General features: G+C 44.4%; 2 protein-coding genes across 2 annotated transcripts; both read left to right on the top strand.

Annotated features, from left to right (window-relative positions):
* Positions 1-1141: 1141 nt before the first annotated feature.
* LOC124020528 (actin, non-muscle 6.2-like) lies at positions 1142-5377 on the top strand. The gene is made up of 7 exons (XM_046335765.1): positions 1142-1297; positions 1777-1903; positions 3412-3599; positions 3634-3682; positions 3782-4220; positions 4708-4889; positions 5097-5377. Exons 2-7 carry the CDS (start codon positions 1778-1780, stop codon positions 5238-5240), a joined length of 1128 nt encoding a protein of 375 aa, XP_046191721.1. The 5' UTR covers positions 1142-1297; position 1777; the 3' UTR covers positions 5241-5377.
* A 9526-nt stretch (positions 5378-14903) lies between these two features.
* LOC124020527 (actin, non-muscle 6.2) lies at positions 14904-19248 on the top strand. The gene is made up of 6 exons (XM_046335764.1): positions 14904-15057; positions 15531-15657; positions 16932-17171; positions 17435-17873; positions 18371-18552; positions 18760-19248. Exons 2-6 carry the CDS (start codon positions 15532-15534, stop codon positions 18901-18903), a joined length of 1131 nt encoding a protein of 376 aa, XP_046191720.1. The 5' UTR covers positions 14904-15057; position 15531; the 3' UTR covers positions 18904-19248.
* The last annotated feature ends 2854 nt before the right edge of the window (positions 19249-22102 follow it).

Below are 22102 nucleotides of genomic sequence, written 5' to 3'. Positions count from 1 at the left end.
CTGTCAGCCAATCAGCATTCAGGGCTCGAACCACCCAGTTTATAATTAATATAAGGAAATGGTTTCAGATACCAGTGATCCATCCGTTTGCTCATTAGTAATGAACCATAAAGCATTCTTTCGTCGGAGCATAGCAAGTAGGAAAGGCATGTTCACATATTTTGTTGAGGGATTGTAATGAGGAACATCCAGCCAGGTAATGTTGCAGAAAATATATTTATGTTACAAAAAGTTTGGTTTCGATTCATTTAAAAAAATGTATCTGGTGATTTATGCACATGTACTTTGGATGGTGCCCTCATTGATCATGTTCCCTCGTATAAATATCTGGGAATCTGAATTGACAAAAAGCTATGTTTCAAAAAGCATGTTGATGAGTTAGTTAATAAATTAAGGATTAAAATAGGCTTCTTCTATAGGAACAGGTCATTTATTTTGTTAAATAGCTGAAAACAAATAATTTATTCCAGTTATTGACTATTGCGATACCGTTTATATGAATGCAGCTGCCACGGTTCTAAATCAACAGTTGTTTAGCAGTCTGAAAATGTCAGAAACATTAACTTGACCATGCTGTAGATCATGTAACTGTTTGTTACATCCAATATGCTTTGTGGACTTCACCAGACAGATGTTGCTCTCCGGTTTTGTGATGAAACAATGGTGTTGATGAATTTATTCAGCCACTGTGTCTCTTCTTATTGTCTCGACCTTAGGCCCATATATCACGGTCGCAAGGCATATGAGCTAACATGTTATAGAGCAAACAACGCAATTATCACAACACATAGGTTTGGCTAACCCCAGTGATTTTACCCACACACCACCTCTGCCTGTTAGCCAATTACAGCCCCACAGACAGTACAGGCCTCTCACACATTGAGTTTTTTTTTATTTTTTTATTACAAGAATTGCCTTCTGCTAGCCTGTATTCAGGAGCAATTATACCTGATTTTTACCCAAAGGCAGCCCAATTATGATATTTTGCCCAATTATTGGTATTTTGACCAATCAGATCAGAATTAGGCTGCCTGTGTATACCAATCTCTTTAATATCGTCTACCATGTGAATGACAACGGTCGGTCACTTCCACCGTAAAACACCTCCCAATCCAATCCGGTGTCTTTTTTTGAAAACAATGCCCATATTTGGTGTGAGCAGGTGAACGCGAAGGCGGAGGATGAGACACGGTTGTGGAGAAAAGGAGGTATATAGTCTCCTGCTGAAATGTGGATGCTACACTTCATTGAAGACATTATTCCCGGATTCTTGAAGAGAAAGCATCCTAACTGACAGGTAATCAAACGCCACTATCCCGACGTTTGAGAGCCAATCTGAAATGTGGAGTTGTATCGTTAAATGTGTTCTAGCTATGGTTAAAATCACTTGATTTGAAATACAGCTTTGCTTGGATTTGTCTGTGAATACGTGTTTGAGCTGTTGGGATCGGAGCCATGTATTGAGAAATACTAAATTACTGATTGTAATTCTTTGCTTTGTTCCAAATGATTGTATTTGGTTCAATTCCACAGTTTTTACAATGTCTGCTAGTAGACTAGTTCTCTTTAAGTCAGTGGTTAAACATTTTTAACTAATTGTTACGAATTACAGTTGACTATGGTCCTATGTCTACACTTACTAATGAGGACCTCTAATTTGTCTCATTTATACTGTAGTAATTGGTGGTCTGTATTGATATACCCTGACCCAGAAAATGGTATGGCTTTGTTCTTACTTTTTAGGCCTTGATTCATTAATCCTCTGTTTTTTTACAGAATGGCTGAAGATGATATTGCTGCACTGGTGGTTGACAATGGTTCAGGCATGTGCAAGGCTGGTTTTGCAGGGGATGATGCTCCCCGTGCTGTCTTCCCCTCCATTGTTGGAAGACCCAGACATCAGGTTGGAACCATACTGGGCTCTTGGATATCGGATTCACTTCATACAGGCTGTACTTTTATACACAAACTATATGTGGACACTCCTTCAAATGAGTGGATTTGGCTGTTTCATCCACATGTTGTCAGTAGAAGGGCCTTAAAGCTCTGACTTTCAATGTGGCACTGTCCTAGAATGCCACCTTTCCAACAAGTCAGTTTGTCAAATTCCTGACCTGCTAGAGCTACCCTGGTCAACTGTAAGTGCTTTTATCGTGAAGTGGAAACATCTAGGAGCAACAATGGCTCAGCTGTGAAGTGGTAGGCCACACAAGCTCACAGAATGGGACTGCAGAAGCATGTAAAAATTGTCTGACCTTGGTTGCAACACTCCCTACCGAGTTTCAAACTGCCCCTGGAAGCAACGTCAGCACAATAACTGTTCGTCGGGAGCTTAATGAAGTTAGTTTCCGTGGCCAAGCCTAAGATCACGATGCGCAATGCCAAGCGTTGGCTGGAGTGGCGTGAAGCTCACTGCCATTGGACTCTGGAGCAGTGGAAACACGTTCTCTTGAGTGTTGCCTCACGTCACTATCTTGCAGTCTGACTGATGAATCTGGGCTTGGCGGATGCCAGGAGAACGCTACCTGCCCGACTGTGTATTGTCAACTAAAGTTTGGTGGAGGAATAATGGTCTAGGGCTGTTTTTCCATGTTTCAGGCTAGGCCACTTAATTCCATTAATGGGACATCTTAACGCTACAGCATACAATGACATTCTGGATGATTCTGTGCTCTTGTCTTTGTGGCAACAGTTTGGGTAAGACTATTTCCTGTTTCAGCATAACTACTCCTGCGCACAAAGCGAGGTCCATACTGAAATGGTCTGTGGATCGTATGGAAGAACTTGACTGGCCTGCTCAGAGCCCGGACCTCAACCCCATCGACCACTTTTGTGATGAAGTGGAACACTGACTGCGAGTCAGGCCTATTTGCTCAACATCAGTGCCTGACTTCACTAATGCTCTTGTGGCTGAATGAAAGCAATTCCCCACAGCATTGTTCAAACATCTAGTGGAAAGCCTTCTCAGATGAGTGGAGGCTATTATAGCAGTAAAGGAGGGGACCAACTCCATATTAATACCCCTGATTTTGGAATTTAGATGTTTGAGAATGTGTCTAGTTACAGTAATGTTCTCAATCTCCAATATTTGACTTTGGGATATTTTGAAGAGGCTATACAGAACTCTTCCTTCTGGGGGTGCTCTTGAGCCAAGAGGTCCACTAAATGGACAAATATTGGCCAGAAATGGCCTCATTAAAAAAGAAAAGGACACCCCTCCCCAAACCCACTAACAAAAGCATAATGTATTGTTAGCCTAAAGATTGATTTCATGAGTTAAGAAATTGACTGCTCTGTTTATGTGAAACATACAGGCAACTCAAGCCAACATTTGAAAACAACTTCTGTAGTGTAAATTGAGTTTATGCGTAGTGCAGGGACAGAATGGAACGGTAATGTCTCTTTCCCCAGGGTGTGATGGTGGGCATGGGACAGAAGGACAGCTACGTGGGAGATGAGGCCCAGAGCAAGAGGGGCATCCTGACTCTGAAGTACCCCATCGAGCACGGCATTGTTACCAACTGGGACGACATGGAGAAGATCTGGCATCACACCTTCTACAATGAGCTGCGTGTGGCCCCTGAAGAGCATCCCGTCCTGTCCAGAGGCCCCACTCAACCCCAAAGCCAACAGGGAGAAGGCCCCACTCAACCCCAAAGCCAACAGGGAAAAGATGACCCAGGTAAGTGGGTCATCTTAGCAGTATTTGTAGGTGTTTAAAACACCCTTTCGATAAAGAGTCTCTCACAGTCCTAATTCCCACCTTCTGTTCTTCCACCAGATCATGTTTGAGACCTTCAACAGCCCAGCCATGTATGTAGGTATCCAGGCCGTGCTTTCTTTGTACGCATCTGGTCGCACCACAGGAATCGTGATGGATTCTGGGGATGGCGTTAGCCACACGGTGCCCATCTACGAGGGTTACGCTCTTCCCCACGCCATCCTGCGTCTGGACCTGGCCGGACGCGACCTCACGGACTACCTGATGAAGATCCTGACTGAGCGTGGCTACAGCTTCACCACCACGGCCGAGAGGGAGATTGTGCGCGACATCAAGGAGAAGCTGGCCTACGTGGCGCTGGACTTTGAGCAGGAGATGAAGACCTCTGCCTCCAGTTCCTCTCTGGAGAAGAGCTACGAGCTGCCTGATGGACAGGTCATCACTATCGGCAACGAGCGCTTCCGGTGCCCTGAGACAATGTTCCAGCCGTCCTTCATTGGTGAGCTGTTTTCTGTGTCTTTAAAGAGTAACTTAATCTAAAAATGTCTTTGTTAAAAGCCATTTGTCTATGGTTGGTGAGTTTAGTAATTATAGTCCTGAAATCGTCATTTCTATCCACTACTAAAATGGAGGCTCTGAAAATGATTCCTCCTGGTAGAGGTCACACAATATGCACCCTCTAGTATTTAGTCATATCAATAGCATAAACATACAACTTTCTGGCTTTTAAAAAAATGTATTTTTTATAAATTAGCGGACAAAGGTTCCATTTGGCCACTGGAGTCGCTCTTTAATACATGTACAAATGTTCTTGTCTAGACAGTTACTCAGCTTAGTGACAGTCATTCACCACTATACAATCCTCTGGAGCGCTGAGGTTCTTGCCAGTTGCGTGTTCACTGACCTCATTAAAAGAGCCATACTTGTAGGCTTGTTAATTTCTGTTCCTAGGGCTGCCATTGACATGTACATGCTTGCTTTTGTAGGAATGGAAAGCACTGGAGTGCATGAGACCACCTACAACTCTATCATGAAGTGTGATGTGGACATCAGGAAAGACCTGTATGCCAACACTGTTCTCTCTGGTGGAACCACTATGTTCCCTGGCATCGCTGATAGAATGCAGAAGGAGATCAGTGGCTTGGCACCTCCTACTATGAAGATTAAGGTGGGCATTCACGTGTTATTCTGTGACTTTTAGCCCATGGGCATTCAGTGTGGCATCTCTCAACTAGCCATATTTATTTTTTCTCATGTGATCTTTTTGGCTTCCCACATACTTTAATCAGAAATCTAATTTATGACTGTTCTGCAATAAAACCACTTTAGATCTCCCTGTTTTACTAATGAATGCGTTCAAATCTCTTGTTGCCAGATCATCGCCCCTCCCGAGCGTAAATACTCTGTGTGGATTGGCGGTTCCATCCTGGCCTCTCTCTCCACCTTCCAACAGATGTGGATTTCCAAGCAGGAATACGAGGAATCCGGCCCGTCTATCGTCCACCGCAAATGTTTCTAAAGCCTTGACTCTTAACCTCGGTGTTACTCCTTTCAGGGAGTCTGTTATTTCAGATGGCTCTCCTGTCCAGAAGCCAACACCTTGCCCCTGTCCCCTAAGCATTTGTGTGGCTCTAAAATGATCAGATGAATAGCAGTGACTCCACCTATCCTAACCGGTAGAGATAAAGCCATATTGTTTCAGTTCTACATGGTGTCCTGGGGGTGTGACAGGGTGGTTTCTGGGTAGGCTCAGTGTTAGGGTTGTGACATTGCCTTGTGTTGTATTTGTTACTATTAGTCTTGTATGTAACATCTGCTACTGGGCCATTTTGAATAAAAGTTCACTGTAATGTGATACTCTGTGTAGTCTATTTGCAACATTAAGTCTTGTCATATGCGTTTTGTCACTTTTTTATTAATTTACTTTTCATTTCAGGGAATGATGTGATTTGTAAACACACTTAATGTATTTGTCATTAGCTGGAACCCACTGCAGGTTAAATCAAATGGTTTTCTCATTGTTACATTCTCTTGCTGAACCTCATGTTTATTGCTTCATCTCTCAATCTATGGGATGTGCTGGCCAGATGACATTTTCATCTCATTAGATTACATTCTATAATGTACACTGAAAGCCCACTGTCATGTTTATAGCTGTTCTAATCACATCAGTTGACTAACATAAAAAGACAGCTCATTTTATATCAGGGGGTCTTGTCATGAAAGGCTTTCAGGTGTGTGTTCTACCAGTTCTTTGAGGTGAGTTTACCAAAGAGCTGTCTACCCGACGCCTGTTTTGGCATTGATCCTGGTCAACTGGGTGGGACTTAACGGCAGGCACATTTCCTGCAGTCAGGTTCCTGATTTATACTGATTTAGGCCTGCAGCTGGAGATCCCTGTTACATGATGTCCACTAGATGGCAGTGCTGTCTTCACATTGTCACATGACCTACACTGGTAGTGAAGACTGACTGAGCATGGGAGAACCTCAGTGGTTTAATCTAAACCCTTAGGGATCTTAGTCTTTTGTTGGTGGCTGCAGGTACCTAGAACTGATACTGTATAGCCCTCATATTCATATCTGGACTGGAAGACAGTTCCACTGCTTTATTTTTCATTGTTCCCCTCTAATCAGGTATTGATTTAGACCTGGGATACCAGGTGGGTGCCATTAATGATTAGGTAGAACAGAACCAGCAGTAGTTCAGATCTCCAGTGTATGAGCTGTACTCCAGACCTCCAGTGTATTTCTCCTTCTCCCAAATCCAGTCAGATTTTCTGAAAGAGCTGCAAAATCTGGACCTACAAATCAGCCGGGCTAGACAATCTGGACCCTTTCTAAAATTATCTGCCGAAATTGTTGCCACCCCTATTACTAGCCTGTTCAACCTCTTTCGTGTCGTCTGAGATTCCCAAAGATTGGAAAGCAGCTGCGGTCATCCCCCTCTTCAAAGGGGGGGACACTCTTGACCCAAACTGCTAGACATATCTATCCTACACTGCCTTTCTAAGATCTTCGAAAGCCAAGTCGACAAACAAATTACCGACCATTTTGAATCTCACCATACCCTCTCTGCTATGCAATCTGGTTTCAAAGCTGGTCATGGGTGCACCTCAGCCATGCTCTAGGTCCTAAACGATCTCTTAACTGCCATTGATAAGAAACATTACTGTGCAGCCGTATTCAATGATCTGGCCAAGGCTTTCGACTCTGTCAGTCACCACATCCTCATCGGCAGACTCGACAGCCTTAGTTTCTCAAATGACTGCCTCGCCTGGTTCACCAACTACTTCTCTGATAGAGTTCAGTGTGTCAAATCGGAGGGTCTGCTGTCCGGACCTCTGGCAGTCTCTATGGGGGTGCCACAGGGTTCAATTCTTGGACCGACTCTCTTCTCTGTATATATCAATGATGTCGCTCTTGCTGCTGGTGAGTCTCTGATCCACCTCTACGCAGATGACACCATTCTGTATACTTTTGGCCCTTCTTTGGACACTGTGTTAACAACCCTCCAAGCAAACTTCAATGCCATACAACTCTCCTTCCGTGGCCTCCAACTGCTCTTAAATACAAGTAAAACTAAATGCATTTTCAAAATGCCACCTGCCCGCCTGTCCAACATCAACTCTGGACGGCTCTGACTTAGAATACGTGGACAACTACAAATACCTGGTGTCTGGTTAGACTGTAAACTCTCCTTCCAGACCCACATCAAACATCTCCAATCCAAAGTTAAATCTAGAATTGGCTTCCTATCTCGCAACAAAGCATCCTTCACTCATGCTGCCAAACATACCCTTGTAAAACTGACCATCCTACCAAACTTCGGCGATGCATTTACAAAATAGCCTCCAATACCCTACTCCACAAATTGGATGCAGTCTATCACAGTGCCATCCGTTTGTCACCAAAGCCCCATATACAGTGGGGCAAAAAAATATTTAGTCGGCCACCAATTGTGCAAGTTCTCCCACTTAAAAAAAGATGAGGCCTGTAATTTTCATCATAGGTACACTTCAACTATGACAGACAAAATTAGAAAACAAATCCAGAAAATCACATTGTAGGATTTTTTATTTAATTATTTGCAAATGATGGTGGAAAATAAGTATTTGGTCACCTACAAACAAGCAAGATTTATGGCTCTCACAGACCTGTAACTTCTTTAAAAGGGACACCAGAAACAAAATCAGTATAAAAGACCTGTCCACAACCTCAGAATGGGAAGACTGAATCTGAATCTGCAATAGGTAAGGAGCTTGGTTTGAAGAAATCAACTGTGGGAGCAATTATTAGGAAATGGTAGACATACAAGACCACTAATAATCTCCCTTGATCTGGGGCTCCACGCAAGATCTCACCAAGTGGGGTAAAAATGATCACAGAAACAGTGAGCAAAAATCCCAGAACCACACGGGGGGGCCTAGTGAATGACCTGCAGAGAGCTGGGACCAAAGTAACAAAGCCTACCATCAGTAACACACTACGCCGCCAGGGACTCAAATCCTGCAGTGCCAGACGTGTCCCACTGCTTAAGTCAGTACATGTCAAATCAAATCAAATCAAATCAAATTTTATTTGTCACATACACATGGTTAGCAGATGTTAATGCGAGTGTAGCGAAATGCTTGTGCTTCTAGTTCCGACAATGCAGTGATAACCAACAAGTAATCTAACTAACAATTCCAAAACTACTGTCTTATACACAGTGTAAGGGGATAAGGAACATGTACATAAGGATATATGAATGAGTGATGGTACAGAGCAGCATACAGTAGATGGTATCGAGTACAGTATATACATATGAGATGAGTGTGTAGACAAAGTAAACAAAGTGGCATAGTTAAAGTGGCTAGTGATACATGTGTTACATAAGGATGCAGTCGATGATGTAGAGTACAGTATATACATATGCATATGAGATGAATAATGTAGGGTAAGTAACATTATATAAGGTAGCATTGTTTAAAGTGGCTAGTGATATATTTACATCATTTCCCATCAATTCCCATTATTAAAATGGCTGGAGTTGGGTCAGTGTCAATGACAGTGTGTTGGCAGCAGCCACTCAATGTTAGTGGTGGCTGTTTAACAGTCTGATGGCCTTGAGATAGAAGCTGTTTTTCAGTCTCTCGGTCCCAGCTTTGATGCACCTGTACTGACCTCGCCTTCTGGATGATAGCGGGGTGAACAGGCAGTGGTTCGGGTGGTTGATGTCCTTGATGATCTTTATGGCCTTCCTGTAACAACGGGTGGTGTAGGTGTCCTGGAGGGCAGGTAGTTTGCCCCGGTGATGCGTTGTGCAGTCCTCACTACCCTCTGGAGAGCCTTACGGTTGAGGGCGGAGCAGTTGCCGTACCAGGCGGTGATACAGCCCGCCAGGATGCTCTCGATTGTGCATCTGTAGAAGTTTGTGAGTGCTTTTGGTGACAAGCCGAATTTCTTCAGCCTCCTGAGGTTGAATAGGCGCTGCTGCGCCTTCTTCACGACGCTGTCAGTGTGAGTGGACCAATTCAGTTTGTCTGTGATGTGTATGCCGAGGAACTTAAAACTAGCTACCCTCTCCACTACTGTTCCATCGATGTGGATAGGGGGTGTTCCCTCTGCTGTTTCCTGAAGTCCACAATCATCTCCTTAGTTTTGTTGACGTTGAGTGTGAGGTTATTTTCCTGACACCACACTCCGAGGGCCCTCACCTCCTCCCTGTAGGCCGTCTCGTCGTTGTTGGTAATCAAGCCTACCACTGTTGTGTCGTCCGCAAACTTGATGATTGAGTTGGAGGCGTGCGTGGCCACGCAGTCGTGGGTGAACAGGGAGTACAGGAGAGGGCTCAGAACGCACCCTTGTGGGGCCCCGTGTTGAGGATCAGCGGGGAGGAGATGTTGTTGCCTACCCTCACCACCTGGGGGCGGCCCGTCAGGAAGTCCAGTACCCAGTTGCACAGGGCGGGGTCGAGACCCAGGGTCTCGAGCTTGATGACGAGCTTGGAGGGTACTATGGTGTTGAATGCCGAGCTGTAGTCGATGAACAGCATTCTCACATAGGTATTCCTCTTGTCCAGGTGGGTTAGGGCAGTGTGCAGTGTGGTTGAGATTGCATCGTCTGTGGACCTATTTGGGCGGTAAGCAAATTGGAGTGGGTCTAGGGTGTCAGGTAGGGTGGAGGTGATATGGTCCTTGACTAGTCTCTCAAAGCACTTCATGATGACGGAAGTGAGTGCTACGGGGCGGTAGTCGTTTAGCTCAGTTACCTTAGCTTTCTTGGGAACAGGAACAATGGTGGCCCTCTTGAAGCATGTGGGAACAGCAGACTGGTATAGGGATTGATTGAATATGTCCGTAAACACACCGGCCAGCTGGTCTGCGCATGCTCTGAGGGCGCGGCTGGGGATGCCGTCTGGGCCTGCAGCCTTGCGAGGGTTAACACGTTTAAATGTCTTACTCACCTCGGCTGCAGTGAAGGAGAGACTGCATGTTTCCGTTGCAGGCCGTGTCAGTGGCACTGTATTGTCCTCAAAGCGGGCAAAAAAGCTATTTAGTCTGCCTGGGAGCAAGACATCCTGGTCCGTGACTGGGCTGGATTTCATCTTGTAGTCCGTGATTGACTGTAGACCCTGCCACATGCCTCTTGTGTCTGAGCCATTGAATTGAGATTCCACTTTGTCTCTGTACTGACGCTTAGCTTGTTTGATAGCCTTACGGAGGGAATAGCTGCACTGTTTGTATTCAGTCATGTTTCCAGTCACCTTGCCCTGATTAAAAGCAGTGGTTCGTGCTTTCAGTTTCACGCGAATGCTGCCATCAATCCGCGGTTTCTGGTTAGGGAATGTTTTTATCGTTGCTATGGGAACGACATCTTCGACGCAGGTTCTAATGAACTCGCACACCGAATCAGCGTATTCGTCAATATTCCCATCTGACGCAATACGAAACATGTCCCAGTCCACGTGATGGAAACAGTCTTGGAGTGTAGAGTCAGCTTGGTCTGACCAGCGTTGGACAGACCTCAGCGTGGGAGCCTCTTGTTTTAATTTCTGCCTGTAGGCAGGGATCAGCAAAATGGAGTCGTGGTCAGCTTTTCCGAAAGGGGGGCGGGGCAGGGCCTTATATGCGTCGCGGAAGTTAGAGTAACAATGATCCAAGGTTTTACCACCCCTGGTTGCGCAATCGATATGCTGATAAAATTTAGGGAGTCTTGTTTTCAGATTGGCTTTGTTAAAATCCCCAGCTACAATGAATGCAGCCTCCGGATAAATGTTTTCCAGTTTGCAAAGAGTTAAATAAAGTTCGTTCAGAGCCATCGATGTGTCTGCTTGGGGGGGATATATACGGCTGTGATTATAATCGAAGAGAATTCTCTTGGAAGATAATGCGGTCTACATTTGATTGTGAGGAATTCTAAATCAGGTGAACAGAAGGATTTGAGTTCCTGTATGTTTCCTTCATCACACCATGTCCCGTTAGTCATGAGGCATACGCCCCCGCCACTCTTCTTACCAGAGAGATGTTTGTTTCTGTCGGCGTGATGCGTGGAGAAACCCGTTGGCTGCACCGCCCTGGATAGCGTTTTCCCAGTAAGCCATGTCTCCGTAAAGCAAAGAACGTTGCAGTCTCTGATGTCCCTCTGGAATGCCACCCTTGCTCGGATTTCATCAACCTTGTTGTCGAGAGACTGGACATTGGCAAGAAGAATACTGGGAAGTGGTGCGCGATGTGCCCTTTTTCGGAGTCTGACCAGAACACCGCCGCGTTTCCCTCTTTTTCTGAGTCGTTTCCTTGGGTCGCTGCATGCGATCCATTCCGTTGTCCTGTTTGTAAGGCAGAACACAGGATCCGCGTCGCGGAAAACATATTCTTGGTCGTACTGATGGTGAGTTGACGCTGATCTTATATTCAGTAGTTCTTCTCGACTGTATGTAATGAAACCTAAGATGACCTGGGGTACTAATGTAAGAAATAACACGTAAAAAAACAAAACACTGCATAGTTTCCTAGGAACGCGAGCGAGGCGGCCATCTCAGTCGGCGCCCCAATCAATACAAACGGTGAGGCCAGGCCCGTCTGAAGTTTGCTAGAGAGCATTTGGATGATCCAGCAGAAGATTGGGAGAATATCATATGGTCAGATGAAACCAAAATATAACTTTTTGGTAAAAACTCAACTTGTTGTGTTTGGAGGAAAAAGAATGCTGAGTTGCATCCAAAGAACACCACACCTACTGTAAGGGTTTTCCTCCTCTTTGTCTGAAGAGGAGGTGTAGCAAGGATCGGACCAAGATGTGGCGTGGTAAGTGTCCATGGTTTTTAATATGAAAAACTCAACATGAACACAAATACAAAACAATAAACGTGAACAAAACCGAAACAGTACCATGTGGCGAACAAACACAGACACGGAAACAATCACCCACAAAACAACATTGAAACCCAACTAACGACACCTGCCTCTGATTGAGAACCATACTAGGCCGAACACAGAAAACCAACCTAGAAACACAAAACATAGAATGCCCACCCAACTCATATCCTGACAAACTAAAACAAAAAATAACACAAGAACTAGGGTCAGAACGTGACACCTACTGTGAAGCATGGGGGTGGAAACATCATGCTTTGGGGCTGTTTTTCTGCAAAGGGACCAGGACGACTGATCCTTGTAAAGGAAAGAATGAATGGGGCCATGTATTGTGATATTTTGAGTGAAAACCTCCTTCCATCAACAAGGGCATTGAAGATGAAACGTGGCTGGGTCTTTCAGCATGATAATGATCCATAAACACACCGCCCGGGCAACGAAGGAGTGGCTTCGTAAGAAGCATTTCAAGGTCCTGGAGTGGCCTAGCCAGTCTCCAGATCTCAACCCCATAGAACATCTTTGGAGGGAGTTGAAAGTCTGTGTTGTCCAGCAACAGCCCCAAAACATTACTGTTCTAGAGGAGATCTGCATGGGGGAATGGGCCAAAATACCAGCAACAGTGTGTGAAAACCTTGTAAAAATTATAGAAATAGGCGGGTTTTATGACTTTGTGGCTGTGGTATCTAGAGTGATGACCATCTGGTAGGTAGCCAGGTCTGTGGTAGATTGAACAGCATTGCCCCTTAGTTGAGCAGTTTACTACCGCTGTTAGCAGTGGCGTGTATTCATAGATGGCAAGGGAAGTCAGGCTTTCCCAAAACATTGACCAATAAAACAATACATAAACATCCTTCAGTTCGCAAGAGGCTGAACGAATCTCACCAGAGAAAGCATCCGAGCGAGCGAAACAGCGGCCATCTATCTGATGCTGTGTGGTCAACATTATTGCCGCCCGTAGCATTGAATGCAAGGGAAGCCAGCAAGCATTTGGCCTCCCTTGATCATTTAAAAAATAATAATAGCCAATCAGCGTTGAGCTAAACTGAGCGAGCTCAACTGTGAATGGTCCTGGCACACCCAAAAAAAAGCCAAACATAATTGACAGAGACATTAATTGTATCTTGTTGTGCTGTTTTCCTCCGTTTGCTCGCGAGCTAAAATTGGCCCTTTCCTAAATTACCCATGGATGGCGATAGGGATTTGGACTTGTGGTTTTACTTAATTCTCCGTACTGGCCAATGATTATAATGGCGATTTTGATCCAACCATTAATTCATACATTGTGCCCCTGGCCTGAGAGGATGGAAGTTCAATATGTAGCTAATGTACTGTAGTAGGCTAATGTTACCTAGCGGCACATCGTTGCCCATGAAAGGAAGTTAGGTTGCGAGCAATAATTTTAGCCAGGTCACCTAGGAAAACAAAAACAAAGTGTGTACTGTATGACAGAGTCATAGACTGTTTCATCAACATGAAAGAGAGGAGGATGCACACACACACACACACACAGAAATCAGAACCATGAACAGCCACATCACATTTAGCTTTCATTGATTGAACTAAATTGTTTTTGGTATCTTCTAGTTGTCACTGTATTAGACTAAGCATAGGTGATTTGATGATGTTGAAATGGTGCTGGAATAGTGAAGGCAGCTTCTGTTTTCTTTGCAACTTGTGGTAACTCTCTGTGGTTCTAAATCAACAGTTGTTTAGTAGTCTGAAAATGTCAGAAACATTAACTTGACCATGCTGTAGATCATGTAACTGTTTGTTACATTCAATATGCTTTGTGGACTTCACCAGACAGAGGTTGCTCTCCGGTTTTGTGATGAAACAATGGTGTTGATGAATTTATTCAGCCACTGTGTCTTCTTATTGTCTCGACCTTAGGCCCATATATCACGGTCGCAAGGCATATGAGCTAACATGTTATAGAGCAAACAACGCAATGATCACTACACATTGGTTTGGCTAACCCCAGTGATTTTACCCACACACCATCTCTGCCTGTTAGCCAATTACAGCCCCACAGACAGTACAGGCCTCTCACACATTGAGTTTCTTTTTTACAAGAATTGCCTTCTACTAGCCTGTATTTCGGGAGCAATTATACCTGATTTTTACCCAAAGGCAGCCCAATTCTGATATTTTGCCCAATTATTGGTATTTTGACAAATCAGATCATAATTAGGCTGCCTGTGTATACTAGGTGCTTTGAGGTTGCATTGTAAAGTACTGAATAACTAAACACAGGTCACGTATTTGACATGGTCTAATATGTATTTGATTAATGTCTACAGACTATGAAGGGCAGCATAGCCCACCTATACCTGTATCTCGTCAAACTTTCAATGCAACACTCTGGTCCAGGGTGCGCAGATATGATGCATGACACGCAGCTGATCTTTCAAAATAATAGTTTGGGAAACATTTATTTAACAAAACAAAACAATCAAGTCATGTTCATAAATTACGAAGGGATGGAGCACGTAGAGGTATTACATTTGATCGCGCACTATCGGCTACTTTTGTCTCACTACAATATGATCGCCCCAGACCTCTTTTCCCCAGACCTCTTCTTTGTTGTCTTTTCCACAATGTGGATTCACTTGATATTGGGTTAGCCTGCTAACACATTCAACGACGTTGCTTACATTTCCAAATGATACTGACTTTAAATTACCCAAAACCTTTCTGCTAACCCAACATGTACCTGTTACCTTCCAATCTCTTTAATATCGTCTACCATGTGAATGACAACGGTCGGTCACTTCCACCGTAAAACACCTCCCAATCCAATCCGGTGTCTTTTTTTGAAAACAATGCCCATATTTGGTGTGAGCAGGTGAACGCGAAGGCGGAGGACGAGACACGGTTGTGGAGAAAAGGAGGTATATAGTCTCCTGCTGAAATGTGGATGCTACACTTCATTGAAGACATCATTCCCGGATTCTTGAAGAGAAAGCATCCTAACTGACAGGTAATCAAACGCCACTATCCCGACGTTTGAGAAAGCCAATCTGAAATGTGGAGTTGTATCGTTATATATGTTCTAGCTATGGTTAAAATCACTTCATTTGAAATACAGCTTTGCTTGGATTTGTCTGTGAATACGTGTTTGAGCTGTTGGCATCGGAGCCAAATATTGAGAAAGAATAAATGACTGATTGGAATTCTTTGCTTTGTTCCAAATGATTGTATTTCCACTTTTTACAAGGTCTGCTAGTAGACTAGTGCTCTTTTAAATCACTGGTCAAACATTTGAACTAATTGTTACGAATTACAGCTGCCTATGGTCCTATGTCTACACTTACTAATGAGGACTTCTAATTTGTCTTATTTATACTGTAGTAATATGTGGTCTGTATTGATGATATACCCTGACCCAGAAAATGGTATGGCTTTGTTCTTGCTTTTTAGGCCTTGATTCATTAATCCTCTGTTTTTTTACAGAATGGCTGAAGACGAAATTGCTGCACTGGTGGTTGACAATGGTTCAGGCATGTGCAAGGCTGGTTTTGCAGGGGATGATGCTCCCCGTGCTGTCTTCCCCTCCATTGTTGGAAGACCTAGACATCAGGTTGGAACCATACTGGGCTCTTGGATATTGGATTCACTTAATACAGGCTATAGTTTTATACACAAACTATATGTGGACACTCCTTCAAATGAGTGGATTTGGCTGTTCCATCCACATGTTGTCAGTAGAAAGGCCTTACTGAAAAGCTCTGACCTTCAATGTGGCACTGTCCTAGAATGCCACCTTTCCAACAAGTCAGTTTGTCAAATTTCTGCCCTGCTGGAGCTGCCCTGGTCAACTGTAAGTGCTGTTATCGTGAAGTGGAAACATCTAGGAGCAACAATGGCTCAGCTGTGAAGTGGTAGGCCACACAAGCTCACAGAATTGGACTGCTGAAGCATGTAAAAATGGTCTGCCCCTGGAAGCAGTTTGACGGAGGCCAGGAGAACGCTACCTGCCCGACTGTAGTGTCAACTAAAGTTTGGAGGAATAATGGTCTGGGGCTGTTTTTCATGTTTCAGGTTAGGCTGCTTAATTCCATTAATGGGACATCTTACCACTACAGCATACAATGACTTTCTGGATGATTCTGTGCTCTTGTCTTTGTGGCAACAGTTTGGGTGAAGACCATTTCCTGTTTCAGCATGACAATACTCCAGTGCACAAAGCGAGGTCCATACAGAAATGGTCTGTGGATTGTATGGAAGAACTTGACTGGCCTGCTCAGAGCCCGGACCTCAACCCCATTGAACACTTTTGTGATGAAGTGGAACACTGACTGTGAGTCAGGCCTATTTGCTCAACATCAGTGCCTGACTTCACTAATGCTCTTGTGGCTGCATGGAAGCAATTCCCCACAGCATTGTTCAAACATCTAGTGGAAAGCCTTCTCAGATGAGTGGAGGCTATTATAGCAGCAAAGGAGGGGACCAACTCTACATTAATACCCCTGATTTTGGAATTTAGATGTTTGAGAATGTGTATAGTTACAGTAATGTTCTCTATCTCCTATATTTGACTTTGGGATATTTTGAAGAGGCTATACAACTCTTCCTTCTGGGGGTGCTCTTGAGCCAAGAGGTCTACTAAATGGACAAATATTGGCCAGAAATGGCCTCATTAAAAAAGAAAAGGACACCCCTCCCCAAACCCACTAACAAAAGCATAATGTATTGTTAGCCTAAAGATTGATTTCATGAGTTAAGAAATTGACTGCGCTGTTTATGTGAAACATACAGGCAACTCAAGCCAACATTTGAAAACAACTTCTGTAGTGTAAATTGAGTTTATGCGTAGTGCAGGGACAAAGTGTAACGTAATGTCTCTTTCCCCAGGGTGTGATGGTGGGCATGGGACAGAAGGACAGCTACGTGGGAGATGAGGCCCAGAGCAAGAGGGGCATCCTGACTCTGAAGTACCCCATCGAGCACGGCATTGTTACCAACTGGGACGACATGGAGAAGATCTGGCATCACACCTTCTACAATGAGCTGCGTGTGGCCCCTGAAGAGCATCCCGTCCTGCTCACAGAGGCCCCACTCAACCCCAAAGCCAACAGGGAGAAGATGACCCAGGTAAGTGGGGGCATTACGTTTTTTACAAATAAACACTGTGGCAGTAGTAAATAAACTCAGCCATTTTATTTACATGGACTCCTCATCCACCAGCAGAATGTAGAGTAGTTTCACATCAGGGTTACTCTGTTCACCTTGCCTGAGGGTAGGTATTGATTTAGTGGTGGGCCTCACATTCTTAGCAGTATTTGTAGGTGTTTTAAACACCTTTTCGATAAAGAGTCTCTCACAGTCCTAATTCCCACCTTCTATTCTTCCACCAGATCATGTTTGAGACCTTCAACAGCCCAGCCATGTATGTAGGTATCCAGGCCGTGCTTTCTTTGTACGCATCTGGTCGCACCACAGGAATCGTGATGGATTCTGGGGATGGCGTTAGCCACACGGTGCCCATCTACGAGGGCTACGCTCTTCCCCACGCCATCCTGCGTCTGGACCTGGCCGGACGCGACCTCACGGACTACCTGATGAAGATCCTGACTGAGCGTGGCTACAGCTTCACCACCACGGCCGAGAGGGAGATTGTGCGCGACATCAAGGAGAAGCTGGCCTACGTGGCGCTGGACTTTGAGCAGGAGATGAATACCTCTGCCTCCAGTTCCTCTCTGGAGAAGAGCTACGAGCTGCCTGATGGACAGGTCATCACTATCGGCAACGAGCGCTTCCGGTGCCCTGAGACCATGTTCCAGCCGTCCTTCATTGGTGAGATGTTTTTCTGTGTCCTTAAAGAGGAACTTCAGCTAAAAAATGTCTTTGTTAAAAGCCATTTGTCTATGGCTGGTGACTGTAGCAATTCTAGTCCCGAAATCCTCATTTCTATCCACTACTAAAATGGAGGCTCTGAAAATGATTCCTCTTGGTAGAGGTCACACAAGATGCACCCTCTATGTATTGATATGACTATTCATAAGCACTAAACATACAACTTTCTGGCTTTAAAAAAAATGTATTTTTTTATAAATCAGTGGGAAAAGGTTTCATTTGGCCACTGGAGTCGCTCTTTAATACATGTACAAATGTTCTTGTCTAGACAATGTTACTCAGCTTAGTGACAGTCATTCACCACTATATAATCCTCTGGAGCTCTGAGCTTCTTGCCAGTTGCGTGTTCACTGACCTCATTAAAAGAGCCATACTTGTAGGCCTGTTAATTTCTGTTCCTGGGGCTGCCATTGACATGTACATGCTTGCTTTTGTAGGAATGGAAAGCACTGGAGTGCATGAGACCACTTACAACTCTATCATGAAGTGTGATGTGGACATCAGGAAAGACCTGTATGCCAACACTGTTCTCTCAGGTGGAACCACTATGTTCCCTGGCATCGCTGATAGAATGCAGAAGGAGATCAGTGGCTTGGCACCTCCTACTATGAAGATTAAGGTGGGCATTCACGTGTTATTCTGTCACTTTTAGCCCATGGGCATTCAGTGTGGCATCTCTCGACTAGCCTCATTTATTTTTTCTCATGTGATCTTTTTGGCTTCCCGAATACTTTAATCAGAAATCTAATTTATGACTGTTCTGCAATAAAACCACTTTAGATCTCCCTGTTTTACTAATGAATGCGTTCAAATCTCTTGTTGCCAGATCATTGCCCCTCCCGAGCGTAAATACTCTGTGTGGATTGGCGGTTCCATCCTGGCCTCTCTCTCCACCTTCCAACAGATGTGGATTTCCAAGCAGGAATACGAGGAATCCGGCCCGTCTATCGTCCACCGCAAATGTTTCTAAAGCCTTGACTCTTAACCTCGGTGTTACTCCTTTCAGGGAGTCTGTTATTTCAGATGGCTCTCCTGTCCAGAAGCCAACACCTTGCCCCTGTCCACTAAGCATTTGTGTGGCTCTAAAATGATCAGATGAGTAGCAGTGACTCCCCCCCTATCCGGTAGAGATAAAGCCATATTGTTTCAGTTCTACATGGTGTCCTGGGGGGGGGGGGGGGTGTGACAGGGTGGTTTCTGGGTAGGCTCAGTGTTAGGGTTGTGACATTCTGCCTTGTGTTGTATTTGTTACTATTAGTCTTGTATGTAACATCTGCTACTGGGCCATTTTGAATAAAAGTTCACTGTAATGTGATACTCTGTGTAGTCTATTTGCAACATTAAGTCTTGTAATGCGTTTGTCACTTTTTTTATTAATTTACTTATCATTTCAGGGAATGATGTGATTTGTAAACACACTTAATGTATTTGTCATTAGCTGGAACCCACTGCAGGTTAAATCAAATGGTTTTCTCATTGTTACATTCTCTTGCTGAACCTCATGTTTATTGCTTCATCTCTCAGATCTTTGGGATGTGCTGGCCAGATGACATCCTTTCATCTCAGTATAGATGAAGGCAAGGTGAAGCCACTTCTATAATGTACACTGAAAGCCCACTGTCTTTGACAGGAGTACATGCTAATGAACGGAAGTAGCTGTTCTAATCACATCAGTGATGACTAACATAAAAAGACAGCTCATTTTATATCAGGGGGGTCTTGTCATGAAAGGCTTTGCAGGTGTGTGTTCTACACCAGTGCTAAAACACCTGACGACAGTAATTAAATCCCAGACTGAAGCAGGTGAGTTTACCAAAGAGCTGTCTAGACCCGACGCCTGTTTTGGCATTGATCACGCTGGTCAACTGGGTGGGACTTCATACGGCAGGCACATTTCACTCGAAGTCAGGTTCACTGATTATACTCAGTATTTAGGCCTGCAGCTGGAGATCCCTGATTTACATGATGTCCACTAGATGGCAGTGCTGTCTTCACATTGTCACATGACCTACACTGGTAGTGAAGACTGACTGAGCATGGGAGAACCTCAGTGGTTTAATCTAAACCCTTAGGGATCTTAGTCTTTTGTTGGTGGCTGCAGGTACCTAGAACTGATACTGTATAGCCCTCATATTCATATCTGGACTGGAAGACGGTTCCACTGCTTTATTTTTCATTGTTCCCCTCTAATCAGGTATTGATTTAGACCTGGGATAACAGGTGGGTGCCATTAATGATTAGGTAGAACAGAAAACCAGCAGTAGTTCAGACCATGTGTATGAGCTGTACTCCAGATCTCCAGTGTATGAGCTGAACTCCAGACCTCCAGTGTATGAGCTGAACTCCAGACCTCCAGTGTATGAGCTGTACTCCAGACCTCCAGTGTATTTCTCCTTCTCCCAAATCCAGTCAGCTGATTTTCTGAAAGAGCTGCAAAATCTGGACCTACAAATCAGCCGGGCTAGACAATCTGGACCCTTTCTAAAATTATCTGCCGAAATTGTTGCCACCCCTATTACTAGCCTGTTCAACCTCTTTCGTGTCGTCTGAGATTCCCAAAGATTGGAAAGCAGCTGCGGTCATCCCCCTCTTCAAAGGGGGGGGACACTCTTGACCCAAACTGCTACAGACATATCTATCCTACACTGCCTTTCTAAGATCTTCGAAAGCCAAGTCGACAAACAAATTACCGACCATTTCGAATCTCACCATACCCTCTCTGCTATGCAATCTGGTTTCAAAGCTGGTCATGGGTGCACCTCAGCCATGCTCTAGGTCCTAAACGATCTCTTAACTGCCATCGATAAGAAACATTACTGTGCAGCCGTTTTTCAATGATCTGGCCAAGGCTTTCGACTCTGTCAGTCACCACATCCTCATCGGCAGACTCGACAGCCTTAGTTTCTCAAATGACTTCCTCGCCTGGTTCACCAACTACTTCTCTGATAGAGTTCAGTGTGTCAAATCGGAGGGTCTGCTGTCCGGACCTCTGGCAGTCTCTATGGGGGTGCCACAGGGTTCAATTCTTGGACCGACTCTCTTCTCTGTATATATCAATGATGTCGCTCTTGCTGCTGGTGAGTCTCTGATCCACCTCTACGCAGATGACACCATTCTATATACTTTTGGCCCTTCTATGAACACTGTTAACAACCCTCCAAGCAAGCTTCAATGCCATACAACTCTCCTTCCGTGGCCTCCAATTGCTCTTAAATACAAGTAAAACTAAATGCATGCTCTTCAACTGACCGCTGCCTGCACCTGCCCGCCTGTCCAATATCACTACTCTGGACGGCTCTGACTTAGAATACGTGGACAACTACAACTACCTAGGTGTCTGGTTAGACTGTAAACTCTCCTTCCAGACCCACATCAAACATCTCCAATCCAAAGTTAAATCTAGAATTGACTTCCTATCTCGCAACAAAGCATCCTTCACTCATGCTGCCAAACATACCCTTGTAAAACTGACCATCCTACCAATCCTCGACTTCAGCGATGCATTTACAAAATAGCCTCCAATACCCTACTCCACAAATTGGATGCAGTCTATCACAGTGCCATCCGTTTTGTCACCAAAGCCCCATATACAGTAGGGCAAAAGAGTATTTAGTTCTCCCACTTAAAAAGATGAGAGAGGCCTATAATTTTCATCATAGGTACACTTCAACTATGACAGACAAAATTAGAAAAAAAATCCAGAAAATCACATTGTAGGATTTTTTATTTAATTATTTTCAGATTATGGTGGAAAATAAGTATTTGGTCACCTACAAACAAGCAAGATTTATGGCTCTCACAGACCTGTAACTTCTTTAAGAGGCTTTAAGAATCTCCCTTGATCTGGGGCTCCACGCAAGATTGACCCCACCCTGTGGGGTCAAAATGATCATAAGAACGGTGAGCAAAAATCCCAGAACCACACGGGGGGACCTAGTGAATGACCTGCAGAGAGCTGGGACCAAAGTAACAAAGCCTACCATCAGTAACACACTACGCCGCCAGGGACTCAAATCCTGCAGTGCCAGATGTGTCCCCCTGCTTAAGCCAGTACATGTCCAGGCCCGTCTGAAGTTTGCTAGAGAGCATTTGGATGATCCAGAAGAAGATTGGGAGAATATCATATGGTCAGATGAAACCAAAATATAACTTTTTGGTAAAAACTCAAC

The sequence above is a fragment of the Oncorhynchus gorbuscha genome, unplaced genomic scaffold (assembly GCF_021184085.1).
Source record: "Oncorhynchus gorbuscha isolate QuinsamMale2020 ecotype Even-year unplaced genomic scaffold, OgorEven_v1.0 Un_scaffold_844, whole genome shotgun sequence".
NCBI lineage: Eukaryota > Metazoa > Chordata > Actinopteri > Salmoniformes > Salmonidae > Oncorhynchus > Oncorhynchus gorbuscha.
The sequence above is the reverse complement of the archived record's forward strand: the minus strand, read 5'-3'. Positions and strand labels throughout refer to the sequence as shown.